The sequence below is a fragment of the Pygocentrus nattereri genome, chromosome 10 (assembly GCF_015220715.1).
Source record: "Pygocentrus nattereri isolate fPygNat1 chromosome 10, fPygNat1.pri, whole genome shotgun sequence".
In the NCBI taxonomy this organism is placed as follows: Eukaryota; Metazoa; Chordata; class Actinopteri; order Characiformes; family Serrasalmidae; genus Pygocentrus; species Pygocentrus nattereri.
This window is the reverse complement of record NC_051220.1, coordinates 33,870,563-33,890,922: the sequence shown is the minus strand read 5'-3', so window position 1 is coordinate 33,890,922 and position 20,360 is coordinate 33,870,563. Positions and strand designations below refer to the sequence as shown.

The 20,360-nt window shown below is 38.1% G+C and overlaps 2 protein-coding genes across 8 annotated transcripts in view; both read left to right on the top strand.

The window, feature by feature from the left end:
• Positions 1 to 6,012, top strand: part of smoc1 (SPARC related modular calcium binding 1) — a 57,748-nt gene extending 51,736 nt beyond the window's left edge. For 5 of the 7 annotated variants that reach the window (XM_017690786.2, XM_017690785.2, XM_017690784.2 and 2 more), the window contains one exon: positions 3,826 to 6,012. In XM_017690786.2, the coding sequence (XP_017546275.1) occupies positions 3,826 to 3,865 (40 nt within the window). In that variant the 3' untranslated portion in view covers positions 3,866 to 6,012. The remainder of the gene's footprint in view (positions 1 to 3,825) is intronic. The other 2 variants (XM_017690782.2, XM_017690783.2) reach the window with 1 other exon arrangement.
• Positions 6,013 to 10,220: 4,208 nt separating this feature from the next.
• Positions 10,221 to 18,860, top strand: LOC108423421 (solute carrier family 2, facilitated glucose transporter member 1). The gene is made up of 11 exons (XM_017690715.1): positions 10,221 to 10,274; positions 12,681 to 12,718; positions 13,291 to 13,389; positions 14,221 to 14,381; positions 15,515 to 15,755; positions 15,867 to 16,029; positions 16,131 to 16,315; positions 16,682 to 16,786; positions 17,659 to 17,760; positions 17,871 to 18,074; positions 18,297 to 18,860. The coding sequence occupies exons 2-11, from the start codon at positions 12,704 to 12,706 to the stop codon at positions 18,474 to 18,476; spliced, it is 1,455 nt and encodes a 484-aa protein (XP_017546204.1). The 5' UTR covers positions 10,221 to 10,274; positions 12,681 to 12,703; the 3' UTR covers positions 18,477 to 18,860.
• The last annotated feature ends 1,500 nt before the right edge of the window (positions 18,861 to 20,360 follow it).

The following is a 20,360-nucleotide window of genomic DNA, read 5'->3' as shown; positions in this document are numbered from 1 at the left end:
CCTCAGCTCCTCAGCTTTGCAGTGATTAATGGGCCCAAAAGGAGTCCCATGCCCCATCCTGCCGACTCTGACAGTACTTCTATAAGATTGGTTTTGTCATGTTTCGTATACTTTACTGTACATCATAATTTGGCAAATACGAATATTGTTGCTGTCATAACAAAACATGTACCTTCAAAATGGCATTTTTTTGGAGAAATTAAATGTAAGTTCTAACCACTTAACCACAGGTAGGCAAATGTAACATTAGGAGTCTTCTTATAGATTACTGCACTTGGGCTGGGAACTGCCCAGCCTAGGGGTGGGCAACATGCCGCACTTTTACTGTCCTATTGCAGCTCCACTGCAAATCCACTGCAAAATTTTAGGTAAAAATAAAATAATTCTCCTTTGCAGTAAAATAAAACTCTGACGATCTTTCTAACACAGTTTTAACAATAAATGGTCTGAAATGCTGGAGTTAATGTATAATTGCTGTTTCACTGACCTTTAACTATTAAGACTGGCGTGCAGACTGCTGGGCACCATATCAATGCATACAAGAATCTCAGCTAGGTAGTAGCTAATGAAAATGCAAAGAGAGAGATTTACTATGAACATTTGGAGATGATAAGACTTTTTGGCATTTATAATCACTGCAGCTGGTTTCCTGATACATTTAATTTGCAATGAGATACTGTCAAACACTAAAAAGTCATGAGGCTGAAGAGCTTCTCATTTGCCAGCATCTTGTTCAGATTTTCCTGTTCTACCTTAAATTGTGCAGTAGTTGCATTCTGGTGCCATTTAAGGTGGGAAGATGGAAAAAAATTGAACAAGAAGCTGGCAAATGAGAAGCGACTTCAGCCTCTAAAAAAGTCAAACATTGAGAGACATCTTACAAAAAAACTATTCCACTTTTGTGGAAAGGTTTCCTGCCAGAGATGTAAGAAAAGCAACTATAGCTGAGCTAAAGCTTAAAGCACAGCAAAGTAAGTCTATGCTTTTGTTTATATGTTTAGTCTATACTAGGACATTGTCACATACTGAGACATGTTTACAGCCAAAATAGTAAAACATTATTTCAATAAAATGGACATGAAATGTTGTGGATTCCCAAGGTGGTTTGATTTTTATTGAAAGGAAAAATGTCTCTTTTTAACGTTTGGATTGTCGACCCCTGGCTAAGCCTAATGAAATGTTTAAACAATGAAACAGCTTGTATTTTCAAATACATGGTTACAAGGTCTTCGACTGACAGTGGCAAGGTTTTAAGCATCCTTTTGTCTGAAATAGTGGTGCCCTGAATTCACTTTGATTCCAAAAATCATTTCCATATGAATACAAATCACAACACAAATATTATTAGAAACAAGAAAACAAATTGTGCTGATGCAACACTATACAGTTCTGTGCAAAAGTCTCCATCTGTGCTATTTATCTGGGCAGCAAGCATTCAAAAAACATGAATATGTTGTATACTGCACTGCACTATGTCCGTTATAAGGAGTGTTTTCGACTGTAGCTTTAGTATGACTAATCAGTTTTTCGTTCAATGAAATATATGCTACTTATAGAATTGAATAAATTAATGCACATTGAGAAATCAGGAAGCAAACTTGTTCTTTTAGCTGTGTTCTTCTAACCAAATCACTGATAACTTCTTAAAGAACAAAAAACATCAAGTCACTTTTTCTGTATTTGTTTATTTATATTTTTTCTAATGTTATGTAGTATTTTAAATGGCAAAAACACATTTACTGCTGAGATAAATATTTTTAAACTATATCCGTGATGGCCTAAGGCTTTTGCACTGTATTGAACTGTGTTTTATTCTTTATTTCATGTGGAAATTATGTACATATTAGAATATTTTTATCAGTACTTTTTAAAATCATGGCACAGAGTCCAGCCTCTCAGCCCAAACAGGGGAGAGAGGGAGAGAGAGAGAGAGAGAGAGAGAGAAAGAGAAAAAGATGAGCACAGGAAGGTAAAAGCAGAGAAAGGATTGTGCTTTCAACACAGAGGAACGATCTGTTTCCCACATGACAGGAGATAGAGAGAGAAAGAGAGAGAGAAAGAGAGAGAACACTCATCCTCCTCCTTTCTCGTACAACCCACACACACAAACATGCATACAACACATAAATGCGTTCAGTACATTCCATTCGGATCCAGTGCATCTTGGGAGCTGCCGTCAGTGAGTTCATCCTGTGTGAGCAGTGTGGTTCATGTGCAGCATCTGGAGAACCAAAACCCTTCCGTATCCCACAAACTCACAGTAGTCCTGTAGCCACTTCTCATGCTGTCAGTGTGCAGGTCAGCAGTGTCCCATCACTCTCTTCCTGTTTGCCCTGCGTAATACACTCTCAGATGTAGCGTCCTTTTGTTGAAAGTGTTTATGTGTGTGTGTGCACACACGTTTGGTTTTCCATTTGTTAGGACCAAATGTCTTCACAATGATCAAACTGGGACATTTGAACAGTCCTCTTAAGAATATCTTCACAAGAATAATTTAATTTCACCCTAAATGCATTTTTGGAGAAAACTGATTACTGATGTTAGTGTGTGTGTTAAGGTTAAAGTTAGGGTTAGTATAGAAAATTATTATTGCATATAGATACTTGCATACAATACATATCAGACATATTATTATTGCATATGGATACTTAAAGATATGCATATAGGAAATATTATCATATACATTAGATGCTTGCATATTAAATACATACTGTTACTACATATGAGTACTTAAATATATGTCATTTATTTGGGACGTATTACATATATGAACTGATTTTTGGACTTTAGGCTGTTAACAATCTGAATGGTCATTTTCTTGTTTTGCCTCAAGAGCAAAACATTATTATTAATATCTACATAAACTTGAAAAATCTGAAAGATTGACTCATCAGACTACAATACATGTTGCCACTGTGAGTCAATCGATGTCAGATGTGAGCCCAGAGAAGTCAGCAGTGTTTCTGAACTTTGTTGACATATGGCCTCTACTGCCTGTAGTACATTCTTAACTTATATTTGTGGATGCAGTGACGAACAGTGTTTATTGACGAGTATTCCCAACCATGATATCATTCACAGACACATGCGGTTTCTTATGTAGTGCCATCTGGGGGATTGAAGATCGATGACACTCTGTTGTGGAGCCCTTTATCAACAGAGATTATTCCAAATTCCCTGAATTTTTAGACATTATGCACTGTAGAGGGTGAAATACCTAAAATCTTTACAATAAATTGTTGATGAACATTGTTCATAAACTGCTAAAAGATTAAAAGATTAAAATTGTTAAAAGATTATTCACTGACACTTTTTTTTTGGTAAAGTGGTCAGCATCGACCCATCTTTGCTCATAAAGCACTAGGCTTTTCCTGGATACTCCTTTTATACTCATGATTGCAGCAACTGTCTAAAATGTTTCAATCAATTACAAAAATGGTTCAAACGTACATTTTCTTAAGCTGAAATATGTAATCTTTGTACTATTATTGTTCAAATTCAGGTCAAAGTGCTGCTTTCTGTTTCTATTTGCATTTCACATACTGTCCCAACGTTTTATGGAAATGAGGTTTGTATATATACTGCATATGGGATATATTATTACATATACACACTGTAGTTGTGCAGATGGGACATATGTCTGACACTGTGTCCTTACATTGTATAAAAACATTTGTGTGTGTGTGTGTATGTTCGCTTGCATGAGGTACGGCTGGCTCAGGAATGCTGGTGTCTTGTCTCGCAATGAGTGTGTTAGCGCATCTGTTGGCCGGTCAGTGATGTGAGCGTAGTCTTTACTCCATCTCTTACCCTGTGTGTTCCCAGTAGGTCGTCTGGTGTGAGGACCCAAGCATCCAGAAGATGAGCCAAGAACTGACGGCACAGAGGGAAGGCATCTGCTCGCGACTTGAACAGAAAGAGAGAATTTTTGGAGTGAAAAAAAAAAGAAAAAAAGAGGTTCCTAAAGAAAACAATGAAATGATAACATGGAGCCAAAATATTTGCACTTTCTTCTCCCATTGGTAGACATTTTCTCTGTCTCTAGTTGTGTTGTAAACAATTTATGAATATGACAATTTTTGTGTAAGTTGACAAAACTTTGTGTAATATGGCACTCGTACATGTGACTGACTACCTGCTTCAAAAACGCAACTTCTTTTATTCTTATGTTTATTAAAGAAAACTAAACTCACAGCAAGTTCTAGTCAGTATTATACAGTACAGAAATACATAACATTCAAGTCATTAGTCATTAACATTCCATGTAGTCTGTTGAAATTAGGGTCCAGCAGTTGGTTTCTTAGGGCTTTTCAGTAATAGATCCACGTGGCCAGTTTGTTATATGATGTCTTTTTCATTTTTATTTTGTTGCATAACTAGTAGAGCATTTTTGGTGGTCATAAACTGAACAAAAAATGGTTTATCATCACTCATTCAATATGGTTTGACTGAAGTACATCTTATGTCTCCTTAAGTGGTCGGGACATGCAACCTAAAACTTTTTTAGTAGTTGCAGGTTCAGATTGAATCACATTATAATTAATCGTCCCAGTGTTACAAAAGATGATTTGGTCTGCTATACCCTGTTTTGTAGGTTATTTTCTAGGTGTATTGGTCCATCTTTTTTTCTTCAAGATAATAAGGTAACGTAACATACAATATGAGACTGTTGTTTCATCTATTTCTGGAATTTCTGCTACAATCTAATGCAAAGGTTTTGGCACAACTGCTCAAATGACATGTTTTGTTGATTTTCTAAGTGGAAATAAGTGAACACATCCTCTACAGAGAACACACTTCTGCACATTTTAATGCACAACTACTGCTTATTTGACCAATTTAATATACTGGAGGGAAAGTGAGGCATAAAATGTGGCCATCTGTTTTATATTATTATTATTATTGAAAATATTTCAAAATCATCAAATAAATAGAAATTGTGTACTAAATGTGCAGGAAAATGTAGAGAATGTGTGCATACGACTATGTTGATTCATATACAAGTAATTACACTGATCTGTGGTTATAAAATTAAAAGTAATGGTTCTATACTTTCCTACTTTACTAGAAAAAAAACTTTACATTACCATACATATGGTTAAAAATGAATGGCTATGAAGGTAATGACGTTATGATATTGTCATAGAGCTACAGTGCTTTTGCTTAGACTGGGATGTGCTATGAACTGTAGTGAAACTTAGGAGAGATGCCTGATGATCTTTTGGTTCCCATATGTGCCCAACAAATACAGACTGAAAACGTTTTATGCTCAGCCAGTCTGTACCCAAGATCAGCCCTGCAAGAGAGAGCACGGTTATAGCCCTGTGCTCATGTCTGACCTGTCACCAATGGATGGGTGGATCTACACCAGAGTAGATTCAACTCACCCTTTGATGTGTTATTTTTCAATTATAGTTGAAATTCTCTTTTATTCATTTTCAGTCTTGATGGAACTAAATCACAAACATATTTTGATAGTAAAATCCCCATATCAGTACTTGGTGAAAGAGTAATAATAATAATAATAATAATAACAACAATAATAATAATAATAATAATAACCTCCCCATCACAAAATCAAGATGGCAACTATCCCAGAACCCAGAAAAATAAAGTCTCCCAACAGTGATGTGATTATCTTTTCTAATTCAGGAAAGATGAGGTTTGTTGTTGTTTATGTTTATGTATGTATGTGTTTGTTGTTGGTTTCCACTGTGCGTATTTGTTTGTTTATGGACATATCCTTGGACGCCATTGCTTTGGCTTGTGGAAGAAGAGAAAAATTGAAACATTCAAGTTGTAAATATGTATCATATGTGCTTTTCGGTCTTTCCTTTTTACATCATCAGTCTTGCAACAATCTTTGGCAAATTCTAAGTACAGCATCAGCATCATTTAGAGACTTCGAGTTAATTGTGTAAGTAAAATGTTTTGCTCTCATCATAAATTTGTTTCAAAGTCTGCACATCACGTTTAAATGACTGTCATTTGAAAATACACGTTTTAATGTAAGTCTTTGTCTGTGTTTATTCTAAATTGTTTCTGTGCATATTTGATGAGTCATCTCTGCTTCTTCTTCTGTGTGTGGAGCTTCTCATTTATGCTGCTGGCCTCATCTCTTTTAGTGGAATCAGTTGCATGCTGTGTTACGCAATATAAATCATACAAACTATTCTGAGCAAAGCAGTCACAATGTCCAAAGCAAGATCAAGTCAGGTTTTACTGTATTGAGCTTTTGTTGGGTAAGCCCTTACAAGAAGGCCACACCTCTGCTCACAGCTGCGCTCCATTTTCTCCAACCCCCACCTGGAGCAGTAGGTCCGTGTGCCCCCAGAAGTGCTTCCAGACTGCAGCTGAGCGACCATCTCACTCTAAACATTTTGAATCATTAGAGAAAGAATGGCTACAATCACTGCTAATCAAACTATCCGGATGAAGGCACATAGATTACTGTCAAAGTTACAAGAAGAGGATGCAGAAATCTCAAAAAAAAAAAAAAAACCCACACCTGATGAATATCAAACCACTTTTCCACCAGAATTAGAGGGAATCAGAACTAAAATCACTTTTAATCAACAGTATCAGAGTGTATATGAGTGAAGCCCAACAGAGAAGCCATTCATGATTTACACAACAAAAATAACACACATTAGAGCAGAAAAACCCCTTAGAAACTTACAAATTACATTTGGTTTGCATTAGTTACTCCAGCAATCAATCTGTAGTTTGGAGTGTATACACTTAGAAAAGGAGTTCTGTACATTACCAAAAACAAACAATGACTTGTAATGGATAGTGAAGAACTGTTCAACCATATAAAGAACTGCATATGCATTCCCATGGTCCTTTGAGTTGTTGTGGTTCTATATACACTCCAAAATAAATAGTATGACCTATAAACTGAAAATCTATTGACATTAAAGTAATGAATTGTGTTGCCTTAAAGTAGCTGGTTTACATAAGATGAATAAAAATGTATAAAAGAACATGAATGAAAACTATTTACATTAATTCAAACCCAAATAAATTGCAATGAAATGTTTCAAAATTGGTTCCATCAACAACTGAACTTTATATTAAGGTAGTAAAGTTTTATGTATACGGACTTTACTCGGTTTGACTGAATGGAAATAAGTGGCATAATTACATTTCATACAATTTTTTTTTTTTTTTTGAGTATGTAATTCTTGCCTGTACTAAAGAACCTTTAAAGAATCACTAAAGGGTGTAGAGGATTAAAATTCATCTTTATATTTCATACTTTATTAGATAGTCACCTAAATGAGTTACCCATCCCAAGTTAACGCCTTTTCAGCCCAGGTCTGTGTCTCAGCCCCGGCATTAGAATTCTATCTATGACCAAGTTTATACTATGCCTGAAAAACTGGACAATTATCAAAAGGTCATGAGCAAAAACGACAGTTTAAATCTGAGCGTAAATCCCTGTGTTTTAATAGTAAACGGTGCTAATGGATCTCTTAGGGCAAAGCCTTACAGAGTGATGCTGGTTTGTATCTGCAGATAAAGATGCTGGTGGTGTCGGAGGTGAGTTTGAGGGTGTTGATGATGGGGGGTGGGATGGAGAAAGGAGATGGGTGGGTGGGTAGATGGAAAAAAAAGGGAGCTTACAGGCAGCTGCAGTACATCTGTCTTGCACTGACACATGTGGCATTTGACTTCCAGTGTGAAGTTCAAAAGAGTTTTATAATGACGCAGCTGCTTAAAGATGTGAGAGTGGGCGGGCATGTGGTGAAGTTGTTGAAGGAGTGTATGAGGTAGAAAGAGTTTATTTATTTATTTACAGTGTTGTGCCGATGTCAGAGATCTCCCTGTATTTATTTAATTTCGAGTCAAATCGGCCAGATACATTTTTTTTTTTCAAAATGTGACAAAAAAATAATAAACAATGCAGACAAAATGGCAACTTCTTGCAAGATAAACAGCGCTTAAAACTTTTGAGAGAGAGAGAGAGGAGAAAATCTAGCTCCACTTTTTTTTTTTTTTTTAGATCTGAAAAAAATCCAGGTGTTTCTGGCCATCCTTCCGCTGTGAGAAGACAACTCGACACTCCAAAAGTCCAAAAGGATGCACAGCGGTCAAGAAGCCATTACTGATAAAAGGCAAAAGACAAAAAAAAATCAGCATGTGTAAATTAAACAACGCTCTATTCTCAGAACAATGGACTCACCACCACAGAGATCAGACCTTGATGGTACTGAGTGTATTCTGGATTACTGGATTTTGAGAAGAAGCAAAGGCAACCAACTTTTAAGACTGAACTTTGGAGAAAAAAAATAAACCTGCAAATTTCTTGAAAAACTGAAAGCAAGCCCCCTGGAAACAAATGAAGCTGATATAAACAGGGTGGATACAATACAGACTGAAATATTTTATATATTATATTTAGTTGTTGAGGCTTCTGTGTAATTCTCTATGAATAGATGTTTTCTGATACAAATATATCAATAACTTTTACTTAAATGGCCTTTTTACTGAAAACTTAATAAATAAAAGGACAGTCTCTAAATTTTGCACAGAACTATATTAATTACTTTTCTATTCAGTCAAATCAAAAACACCAGTACTTTGTCAATACATGAGCTCTACTGTTAAATGACACAAGAACACACAAGATTTAAATCAGCCCAATAGTTCAAGGACCAAGGAGTCTTTAGAAGTCAGACTATGCAGTGTGAACCATTTGTGTCTGATACTTTGCTTTGCTCTCTACAGCAGCACCTGCTCGCCAGGCCCAGAGGTCACCTGTCAGAAGGCCAAGGCCTAGGATCAAAGGTCAAGTCTCAGAAAGGCATGAATGATTGAGAATACAGCTGGCCTAATCAGGGCAGGTGTCTGCCTTTTTTCTGCCCCTCTTCCTTGACATTTCATGCGATGAGTTGTGTGAGACATTCTTAGTTCGCACTGAACAGTGGAATCTTGTACGGTTTGCATGAAATGCTTACTAAATGTGAAAAATGATAAATCAGTGAAACAGTATATTCACTTCTATTGCGTGGGCTTACTCACCATATGATTTGGCCTTGGAGCGTCTGTTTTCTATTATATTTTGGATTAGCATTGATTGTGTTTTGATTGACTCTGAACTCCAGCCTTTTTCCACTGCTGCTGGTTATAAAAGCCTGGAAATTTTTCCTCCCACTACATTTCATATTGTTAATTTTAAAAGCAAAACCATTGTTAGGGCTTAGGCCAGACTTCCTTGTCCATGTGCCTAACTCTTTTTACAAGACTTTAGATCAGTCTCAATCTGAACGCGCGTTATGGCAGATACATAATAAGGTTTAAATAAAACTTCGCAAATGGTTGATTTACCGTGTTCGTGTTAAGACAAAGCAATAAATGCTATTATATTTATGGTCCATTGGAAGTGCATAAAGGTAATGGCTGTCATTATTTTCACATGGGAGAAAGATCCTTGAATCCTTGAGTGGTTATGTGTAAGAGTGAGCCCCCTGCTGGCAACATGAATGAAAAACAAGAGTTCCTAAAATGCACTACACCATTTTATGACACTGTTTAGTGTCTAATAATCATTTCTGATATTTTGACCATAGACATAAAAACTATATTTCAATAAACAATTGGGGTTAAACACCAAACAGCTCCATCTGAAGTGTGCCTTTCACCGCATTAGTCATTCTGAGAGAGGATATGCGATGAATCATTTGTGTGTGTGTGAAGTCAGTTGGGGGGGGGATGTAGAGGAGATTACCTGGAACTCTGAGGGCAAATACAGGACACTTCAGTTTTATAGTATTTAACTCAGCTTTTACTGTAGTGCTTTCTCGGCCCACTTGTGATGTGGTCTGCACATAGGAATGCCTCCACACCCAGCTTCATTGCCCAGGCATATTCATCCTCCACATGTTATACTCTTGCAGCGCCCTCGCATGAGAACTTTTCAAGACGCAGTCCAATGAGAAACGTAGAAAACACATTCCGAGCCAGTCGCAACCCGACCGAAACGCTGGAATACTCGCAAACCTACGGAGCCCCGCTGGCGACATCCTGTATGAATATAAAATAATGCGTGGCCACGTCTTACTAAGTCATGGCCACGACCTAATCATCGCATTCCCACGCCTTACTAAGTCGTGGCCACACATTCAGATCTCGTTCCCACGCGTTAATAAGTCGTGGCCACGCATTTCTTTTTGTTTATACAGGATGTCACCAGCGGGGCACCGTACAAACGAAATGGCATGTCCTGAAAAATCACTGACAGGAGTCGATAAGACCACAGACACATTCCAGTAAGTTCACGGTCAACTTGGCTGGCTAATTAGCCATCACAATGCAGTGATAGTTACTCGCTCAAATGAGCTGACGTGCTTTTACTGATGGATGTTTTTGATCCACGTCGCTCGAAGGTTTCACTCCATCCTTTCTCGGTGTCCTCTGGAAACGTTTGTATTGTGACGAGGCCCAGCGTTTGCCAGAGAACGAGCGTGTCCAAAACGAACGGGTTAATATGGGGCGTTTAAACAAAACAGTAATGTCTTCTAGACACCAGAGGGCGCTCCCGAGCAAAATGAATGGATGAACGGGGAGCGTTTGAGCAAAGTCATCGTTTGGAAATGCTTCATTGTTTTTATCTAGAAGACGGAATTCAGTTCGTGAACACAGAACAGCACAAAACATGTTAACACTGCTGCCCCATTGTTTTAAGCATATTGAGCTCCGGACTAAAGGAATTTATAACAGCGTCCGATATACGTTCATGATGATAGCGAGCGCGAAACGCTTCACTTCAGCCAAAGAGCTGATTCGAATCGACAAGCTACCAGCAGTAACGTTAGAGCTCTACTGCCTAGAACCGGTTTGCTGTAGAAAAAATGGGACATACAAGTACGTTTTCTTAGATTTCTGTGTCCAGTTCGTCATTTGAATGTCTAAAATTACAAGAAGGTCCTGGACAAGTGGTTAAAAACAATTTGAGCTTTTTGCTTTTGGCCGTTTGGCTCTATTTCAGTCCCATTATGTAGCGAGAGCGCCCCCTGGCGTTTAGCAGTCATCCATCCATCCATCCATCAGGTTTAGCAGTCATGTATATATATAGCGCCCTCTGGCTCCATCGTCTGATTTCAGAGGGCAATACTACACCACACAATTTTAATCATTTAACCACGGGGTTATTTCTGACCCTCTACGCTGTAAGTGCTTTGTCTAGACGTGGTGAAAACTTATATATTCCTAATGACCATAAAGTAAGATATTCAACAGGCCTCCTGCTAACACAATATTATACCATAGTATATAATGCAAAGATGGCATGGCTGTATTGTGTGAATTCATGTAAACACAAGGATATGAAAATGTGCATAACACATTTGCAGTCATGAGTTTGCCAAACAGAAGGTCAACGAGGCAGCAGACTCTCTCTCTCTCTCTCTCTCTCTCTCTCTCTCTCTCTCTCTCGCACCAACATACTTCCTCAGACCTATGTAAGGATGTTCAGCACATATGACTTAAAGCAGTCAATTAAACCTCAATTACTGTGAATTCTGACAAGTGTATGCGGAAATGTGAAAGGCAGCAGACAGTGACCATAACTGTTTCCATTTGAACATGATGCATAGCACACATCTGTAAAATTAAGCAGTATGGAACGGAGCTTGCAGCCTTTCTCAATTATTAAAGCAGCTCTTTAAGTTTTGCTTTAGATTTTAAGTTTTAAATACAGTTGGAAACATACACTGAATGTATTTTCTGGAAGCAAGAAGAGGGAGTTGTGTGTATGCCTGAAACAACCCAAACTTGCCCACTGAGGGCCCATGACTGCCATTCTTTCAGACCAAGCTCAAATTCAGCGTGCTGGTGTGACTTCATCATAGATCACATGGGGTTTTCGAGGCAGCCGCATGGCCCTAGATAGGTGCATGTGTGTGAGTGATGGCTTATTGGAGAGATATCAGGCGGAGGGGAGCAGGCGAAGGGCACAAAGGGGTGGGGTAGAAATGAAGGACCACTGAAGGAGCTACTGAATACTGAAGTGTTAATTCATAGATTAAATCTGTAGATACAGAAGAAGTATCAAGAAAATTGAGGACATCTGAATGTCGGATAGGCTGTTTTTGAATTTGTGACATTTATAATTGCTTCCCACTCCGACATACAGGTAAGAGCCTGAACGTTGTGCCAGAAAAGGTATTCCATTTTCTGTATGAGTTTGACTTGTAAAAGCTTTCATTTCAGTCAGACAGTTTATGTCCAAAGGAAAATTCAAGGGATGTGTACATGTGCACTCTTAAAAAGAATTGGTTCTTTGGAGTGATGACACTGAAGAATCACTTTATCTTCAGTTAACTGATTTTTGTAAAGAAGGCATGAGGGTGAACAACCTTTTTAAGAGTTAGAGAACCTTCACATAATGTAAACGCTCCATACTAATTAAGTGATTTTCTTAGTCGTCATCATGTCCAAAACAAGAAACTTCTATCGAAGAATATAAGAATGTGGAGGCACCAGTGAACTTCAGGTCTTACAAATGCTGCCTCATGTATTCATATGCAATGCTGTCTTTACTGTTGATACATAGTGAACACTGCATAGCTGTCACATGGGATATGAATCATATGTATTAGTGTGAATGACTTCACGTGGTTAAGCTGGAAGTACAAGATCTAAAGTAAAGAAACAGATTATCAACTTTTCCTCAGGAGCGAGAATCGTCTGAAAGCTGATGGCATTCGAGGAGGTTAGTGTTGATTCATTTGTCATGTTAGTATTTCTTTATAAATTTCTGATTTGCATATCAAACTTAAGTTGTCATTGTTGTTATTTATATATTTGTGACTAAGTAACATGAATAAAATGGTAACAATGATGGAAAAACAATGTTGGGTGTAATATACAGTTAAAACATTTTTTATATAACTTCTTAAACTCTTAAATTCCCAGGCTATAATATATCGTAAGGCATATCAACTACCATACTATCATATTTAACAACTACATAGAAAGTGGCTGAGTTATTCTCACAATACAAACAAGCTCAGCTATTTTTATGCTATAGGACTGAAGAACAGAAGCCTGGACTCAATGACTGGTCCTGGGCATTTATGTGTTTAAATCATAAATTACATAAAGTCATAAATAAAGTCATAAATTACAAATGTTTTTATGCACTGTCTGTGAAATTTTGCACAGAATAAACTCAATGTGCTTAGAAACAGGATGTCTGTTGAGAAAATTCCTGAGAACAAACAGGAGTCAACTCATGTTTGTATTTGGCTTACCGAATGCATTAATATATGAACCTGTGCTCAGAGTCAGCTGACTGCGACACTGCTGACCTCCGTGGTTGCAGCAGTGTTTGGCTCCCTGCAGATTGGTTATCACACTGGCAACGTCAACTCTCCAGCCAGAGTAAGTAGATTAAGAGTGACAGACTCTGGTTTGAGAGGCAACCACACTAGCATGCACATCTCGCTGTCCTCAGGAAACACTGGGTAAACTTTACAAAGCTATGAAATGTTTCTATTCAGCCATCTTGGCTTTGGAAGGCTTTCTATTTACAGACAGGTAGCTATGATGTCTGGACTCTGTGAGGATTTATCGTCCCTGTGTGCAGATACTGTACAGCCCCTTCCAGTTGGAATTTTGTTCCAAACCCATCAGGATGGCTTCCCAGCTATTAGTCATATGTGTCAAGCGGGTGATGAAGTCTCACAAAGTAGCTTCTTAAATTTACTGGCTTTGGAAGGCAAATGGCATCTGATGTCCCAACTGCAATATCCATCCAGAAACCACTCATTGTAGTGCACTCTTAAAACACGATTTACAGCCTTTCCAGTAATATGCAATAGATTTTTTTGTATGTTATTAAGGAGCTGTAGGCTTCCTCATTTGTATTTGTAAGCACTTGAACTAGAAGCACATCAGGTGAAGGCTCAGGTAAGGTTTCAAGAGTTGAACCAAGCTAAGTACCAGTAGACTGGAGCTGTATTACCCATATTGTAACTACATAACTACATAATTTCTGTTAGATACATAAGGATGTAATATATAAGGATCCTCCTTAATACATTAATATTGTATACTCATTCATTGTCTAAGAATATTGCTGAGTGAGTAATGATTGCTTGCTTGAGTTGTTTGTGTAGTTTAGTGTAAATGGGTAAATGGCAGTTTTAAAGCAAAGAAGATGCTGCATTCTCTCTTGGTTTATTCTGTCCTTGCTGTTCTTTCTGTGCTCAGATCATCGAGGAGTTCTTCAACAGCACATGGAAATCAAGAAACAATGAATCCATGCCAGACCACAGTCTCACCTTTCTGTGGTCTCTCTCAGTCAGCATTAAGGACTTTGGAGCCCTTTTAGGTTCACTAGGGGTCAAAGACCTTGCTGATTCCTATGGGAGGTAAGAAATTCTCTTCATGGTAAACGGTTTTAAAGGAATGATATGGTAAAAAAAACACACATACATTACACTATTTTCCACTTATCATAGATACAATCATTCAGCCAAGATATATTTTGGGTCCAAATTTTGCTGGAGCTGCAGCTACCAGGCTGATGTTGCTAACAAACACTAGATGTTAATAGTGTCTGAAATATTTTCTATAAATGCCCTCTGAGAACTTCTCTCAACTCATCCTGTCTTGAGGTTGTGCAGATTAGCTGATGTTATGACACAGTATGGCTATAAAAAATGAACAATACTTCAAGTGGCTAAATGCAGAAGCCGTTTAAAGCAGGTGCGCTGAATTCCCTTCAGTAGCATGCATGTGACGTCGTGTAGGTTAGGTTTGTGATGTCTGAATTCTTTTTATAAATGTTAGTCTTGTTTTTTTAACTGATATATAATTCCAAATTGAACCAACACAAATAGTGAACATAATATAGCATTCATGTTTCCATGTATCTGCACTGTGTGTGAAAATGAAGGAAGTCAGATTCTGCGGGGAAGACGGATACAACACCTGCTTGTCATGACTCTCCGCTGCATTCTGCTTCATAGTGAAGCTCTGTTCAAACTCACAGTAAGCAATCCTAATGCACATTAATAAGTCTGTGCAACCTGAATGAAAATCTGAATGTGGTTTGAACAGGATGAGATTGCATAAAGGATTTACATAATTCTTTAATTATTAATTTACATAATAATTACATAAAACATACATTTGAGCAACTATTGACTAGTGTTCTAGTGTTTGTTAGCAACATTAGCCGTGTAGCTCCGGTGCTGAACTAAAGAAGCAAAATTTGGGTACAAAACATGTCTTTGCCGATCAGCTACATCTGGGGTAAGATGAAAACTCTATGCATTTTATCTTTCATCAAATCATTCTTTCAACTGCAGTGCATTTCAGTGTACGCAGATTTCACTTTACAGAGTTTTGAACCATTTCTATTGGTCCATTTGTTGTGAAATGTTTATACAATAACTATTTTCAAACAGTGTAAAAATGTTTTGATATGACAGTTCTGTTGATTTACCGTAAGCAATCTCAGTGTTCTGATTTTCTTTGTGTTCTCACTTTATTTCGGTAGGAGGAATTCCATTCTCATAGCGAATGCTTTGTCTATAGTGGGCGCATGCCTGATGTTCATCAGCAAGGCAGTTGAGTCCTTTGAAGTTCTCATCGTAGGCCGTTTGATTTTTGGCTTATTCTGTGGTCTGGTGATGAGTCTGAACCCCCTGTATATCCAGGGTGTCTCCCCAATTAACCTCCGTGGTGCCTTTGCAACTCTCAACCAGGTTTCTTTTGCCTCTGGGATTCTTCTGGGCATGGTGAGACCACACATGTTCTTTTCATCTCTTGTTTAGCTTTTTATAAGTGATAAATTAACCATGGCCTGGTTCTCATCAGTGCAAGCCTGACTGCTCAGTTGTATGTTTCAGGTGGTGGGCTTAGAAACAGTATTGGGCACAGAGAAGTACTGGGCTATCATGCTCTCTCTGTCCCTCATCCCAGCCCTCCTCCAGTGCATGTCCCTGCCTTTCTGCCCTGAAAGCCCACGCTACCTCTTCATCAACCGTAGAAAAGAGAAAGAAGCAGAAGCTGGTGGGTATAAGAAGATATAGAAGGTCACAGATTATGGCATAGCAATTAGCCAGTGGTCACTTGAAACATTTACATCTAACATCTCATCTGTACATTTTCAGCATTGAGAAGGTTGAGAAGAAACCCTGGCAAGGTGATGCAGGAAATGGAGGAGATGAGAGAGGAAGCATCCCACACCGAGGCAGGAGTAACCGTCAGAGAATTCTTCATAAAGCGACGCTACAGACAACCCATAATACTTGTTCTGATCATAAACCTGGGCAGCCAGTTGTCTGGATTTAACGCGGTTAGTTTTCACATAGCAAAGCTGAAAGCTCACTGCAGTGTCCATCATTAGATCTGGCTTGTTGTTCTTGACGTGGTAAAGAAGCTACAAAAATATTAACTTCATGATGTACCAACATAGGTGCCAGAGGGCTCTACTGCAAAGTATAGATATTTCCAAAGTCAGAAATTTAATTGCAAATGAGATCACAGCTAGATAAACGAATATTAATGCAATCTTGTCTTGTTAATATTCCCACCAAGTCTATAGGTTTAACCCCCCTCATTTTGCTAGCATATCAGCTCATGTTTAGATTTGCCCCAAAGTTTGAAGTCACAGTGAGTGTGCTGATTAAACACTTTTTCATGTCTCTTACTTCTTTTCTAGATCATAAATTATTCAACTAAAATGTTTGCCAAGGCCAAATTTGAGGAAGCAACCTATCTGACGCTGGGGGTGGGAGCCATCAATGTGGCATTCACCATAGTGGCTGTGAGTGCTTATTATATTACATGCAGTGTTGTTTGGAACACAGATTGGCATGTTATGAAGAGATGTATCCAAGAAAATCACATCATTACAGTGCTTGCAAAGCAAAATATTGTTATCCCTTGGCTGCAGCTTCTCCTTTCTTCTTCTTCTTCTTCTTCTTCTTCTTCGGATCAGTAACTCAAGAACTGCTGAACTTAGAAATGTCATTCAAACTCTGTTGCGTAGTTCTTGTAAATGCCATGATGGCTATAACTTTATTTTTTCTACACTTTGTATTTTGTAAGGCATTATTTTTAGACTTATAATGAGCCATTAAGACATTATCAATAGGCTTAAACTTGCTTGAACTGGTTCTTCAGGTTTAAACTGCTTGAACCGGTTCTTCATTGTCACTGTGCCAGTTTTAAGTCTTCCGCTCTCGCTCCCTCTAAGTATAAAGGCATTATTAGGAATCTACCTATCCATGCCTCTACAACTCAATCAGCCAAGATATGTTTTGTGTTCAAATTTTGCTGGAGCTACAAGGCTGACAAACACTAGAATTCATCTTTGTCTGTCTGTCTGTCCAGAATGCTGTAAAACTCCATCCCCATCTCTAGAAAAAATCATTTAGCTAAAAACTGCACAATTTCCTAATATGCTATGCAAATGGTAGCTAATTTTTGTCAAATCTGACATTTTAACTTCCTTGACAAGATGCTGGACCTGTTTTTACAGCAAGCTGATGTATTTTCAGAAATATAATAAATTATTTTCTTTTATAAATGCATTCATTTCTTTACAGCATCTGTATCATAGTACATAGTATCAATTTATAAAATATATTTTCAAATATATATTATAATTTTTGTTTTATCCTCTTTTCTTCCAAGTTCTTCCTGGTGGAGAGAGCAGGACGCAGGAAGTTGCTCCTCGTTGGCTTCCTGTCAGTAGCACTTTGTAATTTACTTATGACTGTCACTGATTCCATCATGGTAAGATCAAATGTTTCTCTGTGTTTGGATAAAACCCTCATTAACATTTTACTGTATTAAGTTAATGCATTCATTCCTCCCCTTCCCCCCCATTGTCTTTACCTTCTCAGGACACAGCCCCAGACATTCGCAGCATTCAGGTGCTGGTGATCTTTTTCCTGATCTCGGCATATGAGGTGGGACCAGGGCCCATCTCGTGGTTCATTGCTGCCGAACTCTTTGACCAGCCTGCCCGTCCAATTGCCATGGCCTTCACCAGTATGCTCAACTGGGGAGGAAAATTCCTGCTAGCCCTGCTTTTCCCACCATTATTGGTATGTTCATCTTTTTGAACTAGAGAAGATCTGAGGACTTTTTTCTACAGAGCATCCAGGGTGCCACAGTAACTTATGGAGTATATGTGACGTAATTCAAAGCATGTTTTGATGGACAGATAAAATGTCATCACTACAAGTTTAACTGTTCTGTTATACATTTCTGAACTTATTCCCATGTTGTAACTGAATGCATTCTGAATTTGCGTTTCTCCTGTGCAGAAACTGTGTGGAGCCTATGTCTACCTCATCTTCATGTCCATGGCCTTAATAGCATTCACCTACACGATGTTTCGCCTCCCAGAAACCAAGGGTCGTACCTTCGAGGATATTGCTGCAGAATTCCGTGGAACCGAGGGCATTCCACTGCATAACAAGACGACTTTCAATACTTTCTCTTGACCACTCAGTGACCACAGCACAGCTCTTTTGGTTCAAAAGAAGGATCACAGACCCTTGGGTCCCTGCAATCTGTCCATTCCATGCGATTTAGTAAAACAAAACAGCAATAACTTAATTCACTTCTGTCACCTCTCATTGAGTGAAATATATTTGAAAGTATCCAGGAAAGGAGCAAATTAAACAAACAGCTAGCAAAATAGCAAGAATAAGACAAAATATAATAACATATTTGGAATCAAGGATTGAAAAAAACAATAGAAAAGACTGTGTTTAATCACCAGCCAGAACCCAGGGAGCCTAAGACTTGTATCCATAAAGCAAAGACCTATGAGCAACCTCACCAATAAACATGCCTCCTCCTGTGGAGCTTGGCTCACCTCTCCAGAGTGACTTTTTCAAGCTGTTATTTGCCTGTGAAATCTGACATTTCTCTTGCCTGCACATTGCTGTCTGTGGATAAGGCATCCTTCCAAGTTTAACAAACCCTGCCCAATTTAGAGAAACAGAACAGGACCCTGTGTTGGCAAGCTTCATTTACTGTATAAAATTCTACAGGGGCAAGAGCGTGCCTTTCAGACTGATATATGTAAATTACCTTTTTTCTGATTGGTTGACTTATGTGGCTAATTCAAAATGCAGTGAAGGCCTAAACATTCTTTATAACTTTAATGTGAATGAGAGGGCCCATACAGATACATGTCGTCACTGTTCAAAGAGAAACGTGCATCTCCATTTTTGTTGATTTTTAGTTTTATGCATCATTTGAACACAGTGGCTTTCCTTTATATTGTGTGAAAATGTAATGATGCATGGACCAATAGCAATGCTCTAAAATTACTTAGAATAAAATATCTTTCCATTGACTTACATTAAAAGTAAAGAACATTTTTACCCTTTCCTGTAAAGTTGCCATTTCGGAAGTACTTGTTTTTCTTTGAACATTGACGATATTCTTGCCTTTTCAACCTGATATGTTCATTTGCATGGCATCACAAAAACAATGAACCCAAAATGGGTGTTTTGCTTTCCGCAATACGTCAACCACATACACTGGGGAGTGAATGGTGAACTTTCAAACATTTTAAATACTACATCAGACTTCTACTACAATGGAACTGGAAATTGTTTTCCATGCACATTCAGGTTTCTATAAAATAGGCCCTTTTTATCAAACTCAAATGTTCATCAAGGACCCAGAGCAGTAACTGAGACGAAGCTGAGGCATAAAGTGTGGCTGTGGAAGTTTCACACACAGAAATCCAATTTACAAGATTACTTTAATCTACACTAGAGGGAGTGTTTAATGTAGGTAATTTGAGAAATGATTCTGTTACTAAGTGAAACAATGTGGATCAGCGCTCCAGATGAACTTACACACACAAACTGAAAGGTTGAATTTCATGACCAGCTTAGCATGGACGCCGCAACACGTCATGAACATAGCAGCACAACAGATGGATCGGCTGTATTCTGTATTGTCTTTAACCAGCTCAAGTAATTAGAGAATTACACAAAGTGGGGCAATCTCTCATTAGCAGTGAAGATCCATCAAAAAGGAGAGAGAACAAACACAAGCTCTATTTTGGAAAAATGAAACACTCGAAAGAAGCCGCTGAATTTTTACAGCTCAATTAAATAGACCTGTAAAATATGGCAGCATTTCTCAACTCTCTTATTTGAGTAATGAAAACCGTTTGTTACCATCAGTTGCCTTTCGTGAGGAGATCCTCTCACTCTGTTATGTGAAGTATGTGCTTGCTGTGTCTAATTACTTTCTATGGAAAAGGGCAGGCAATCATATCGATGACAGTCTAATTTGATGTTTCTAGTTAAAACAGATCTGGATGAAAATAGTAAATTGAACATGTACTTTTCAGAGGTCAG

Excerpts from the sequence above, each read along its gene's own strand:
- LOC108423421 (XM_017690715.1), top strand. Across the intron at positions 16,316-16,681 it reads AGTTGTCTGGATTTAACGCG|ATCATAAATTATTCAACTAA; the intron begins GTTAGTTTTCAC and ends CTTCTTTTCTAG. Across the intron at positions 17,761-17,870 it reads CTGTCACTGATTCCATCATG|GACACAGCCCCAGACATTCG; the intron begins GTAAGATCAAAT and ends TTACCTTCTCAG.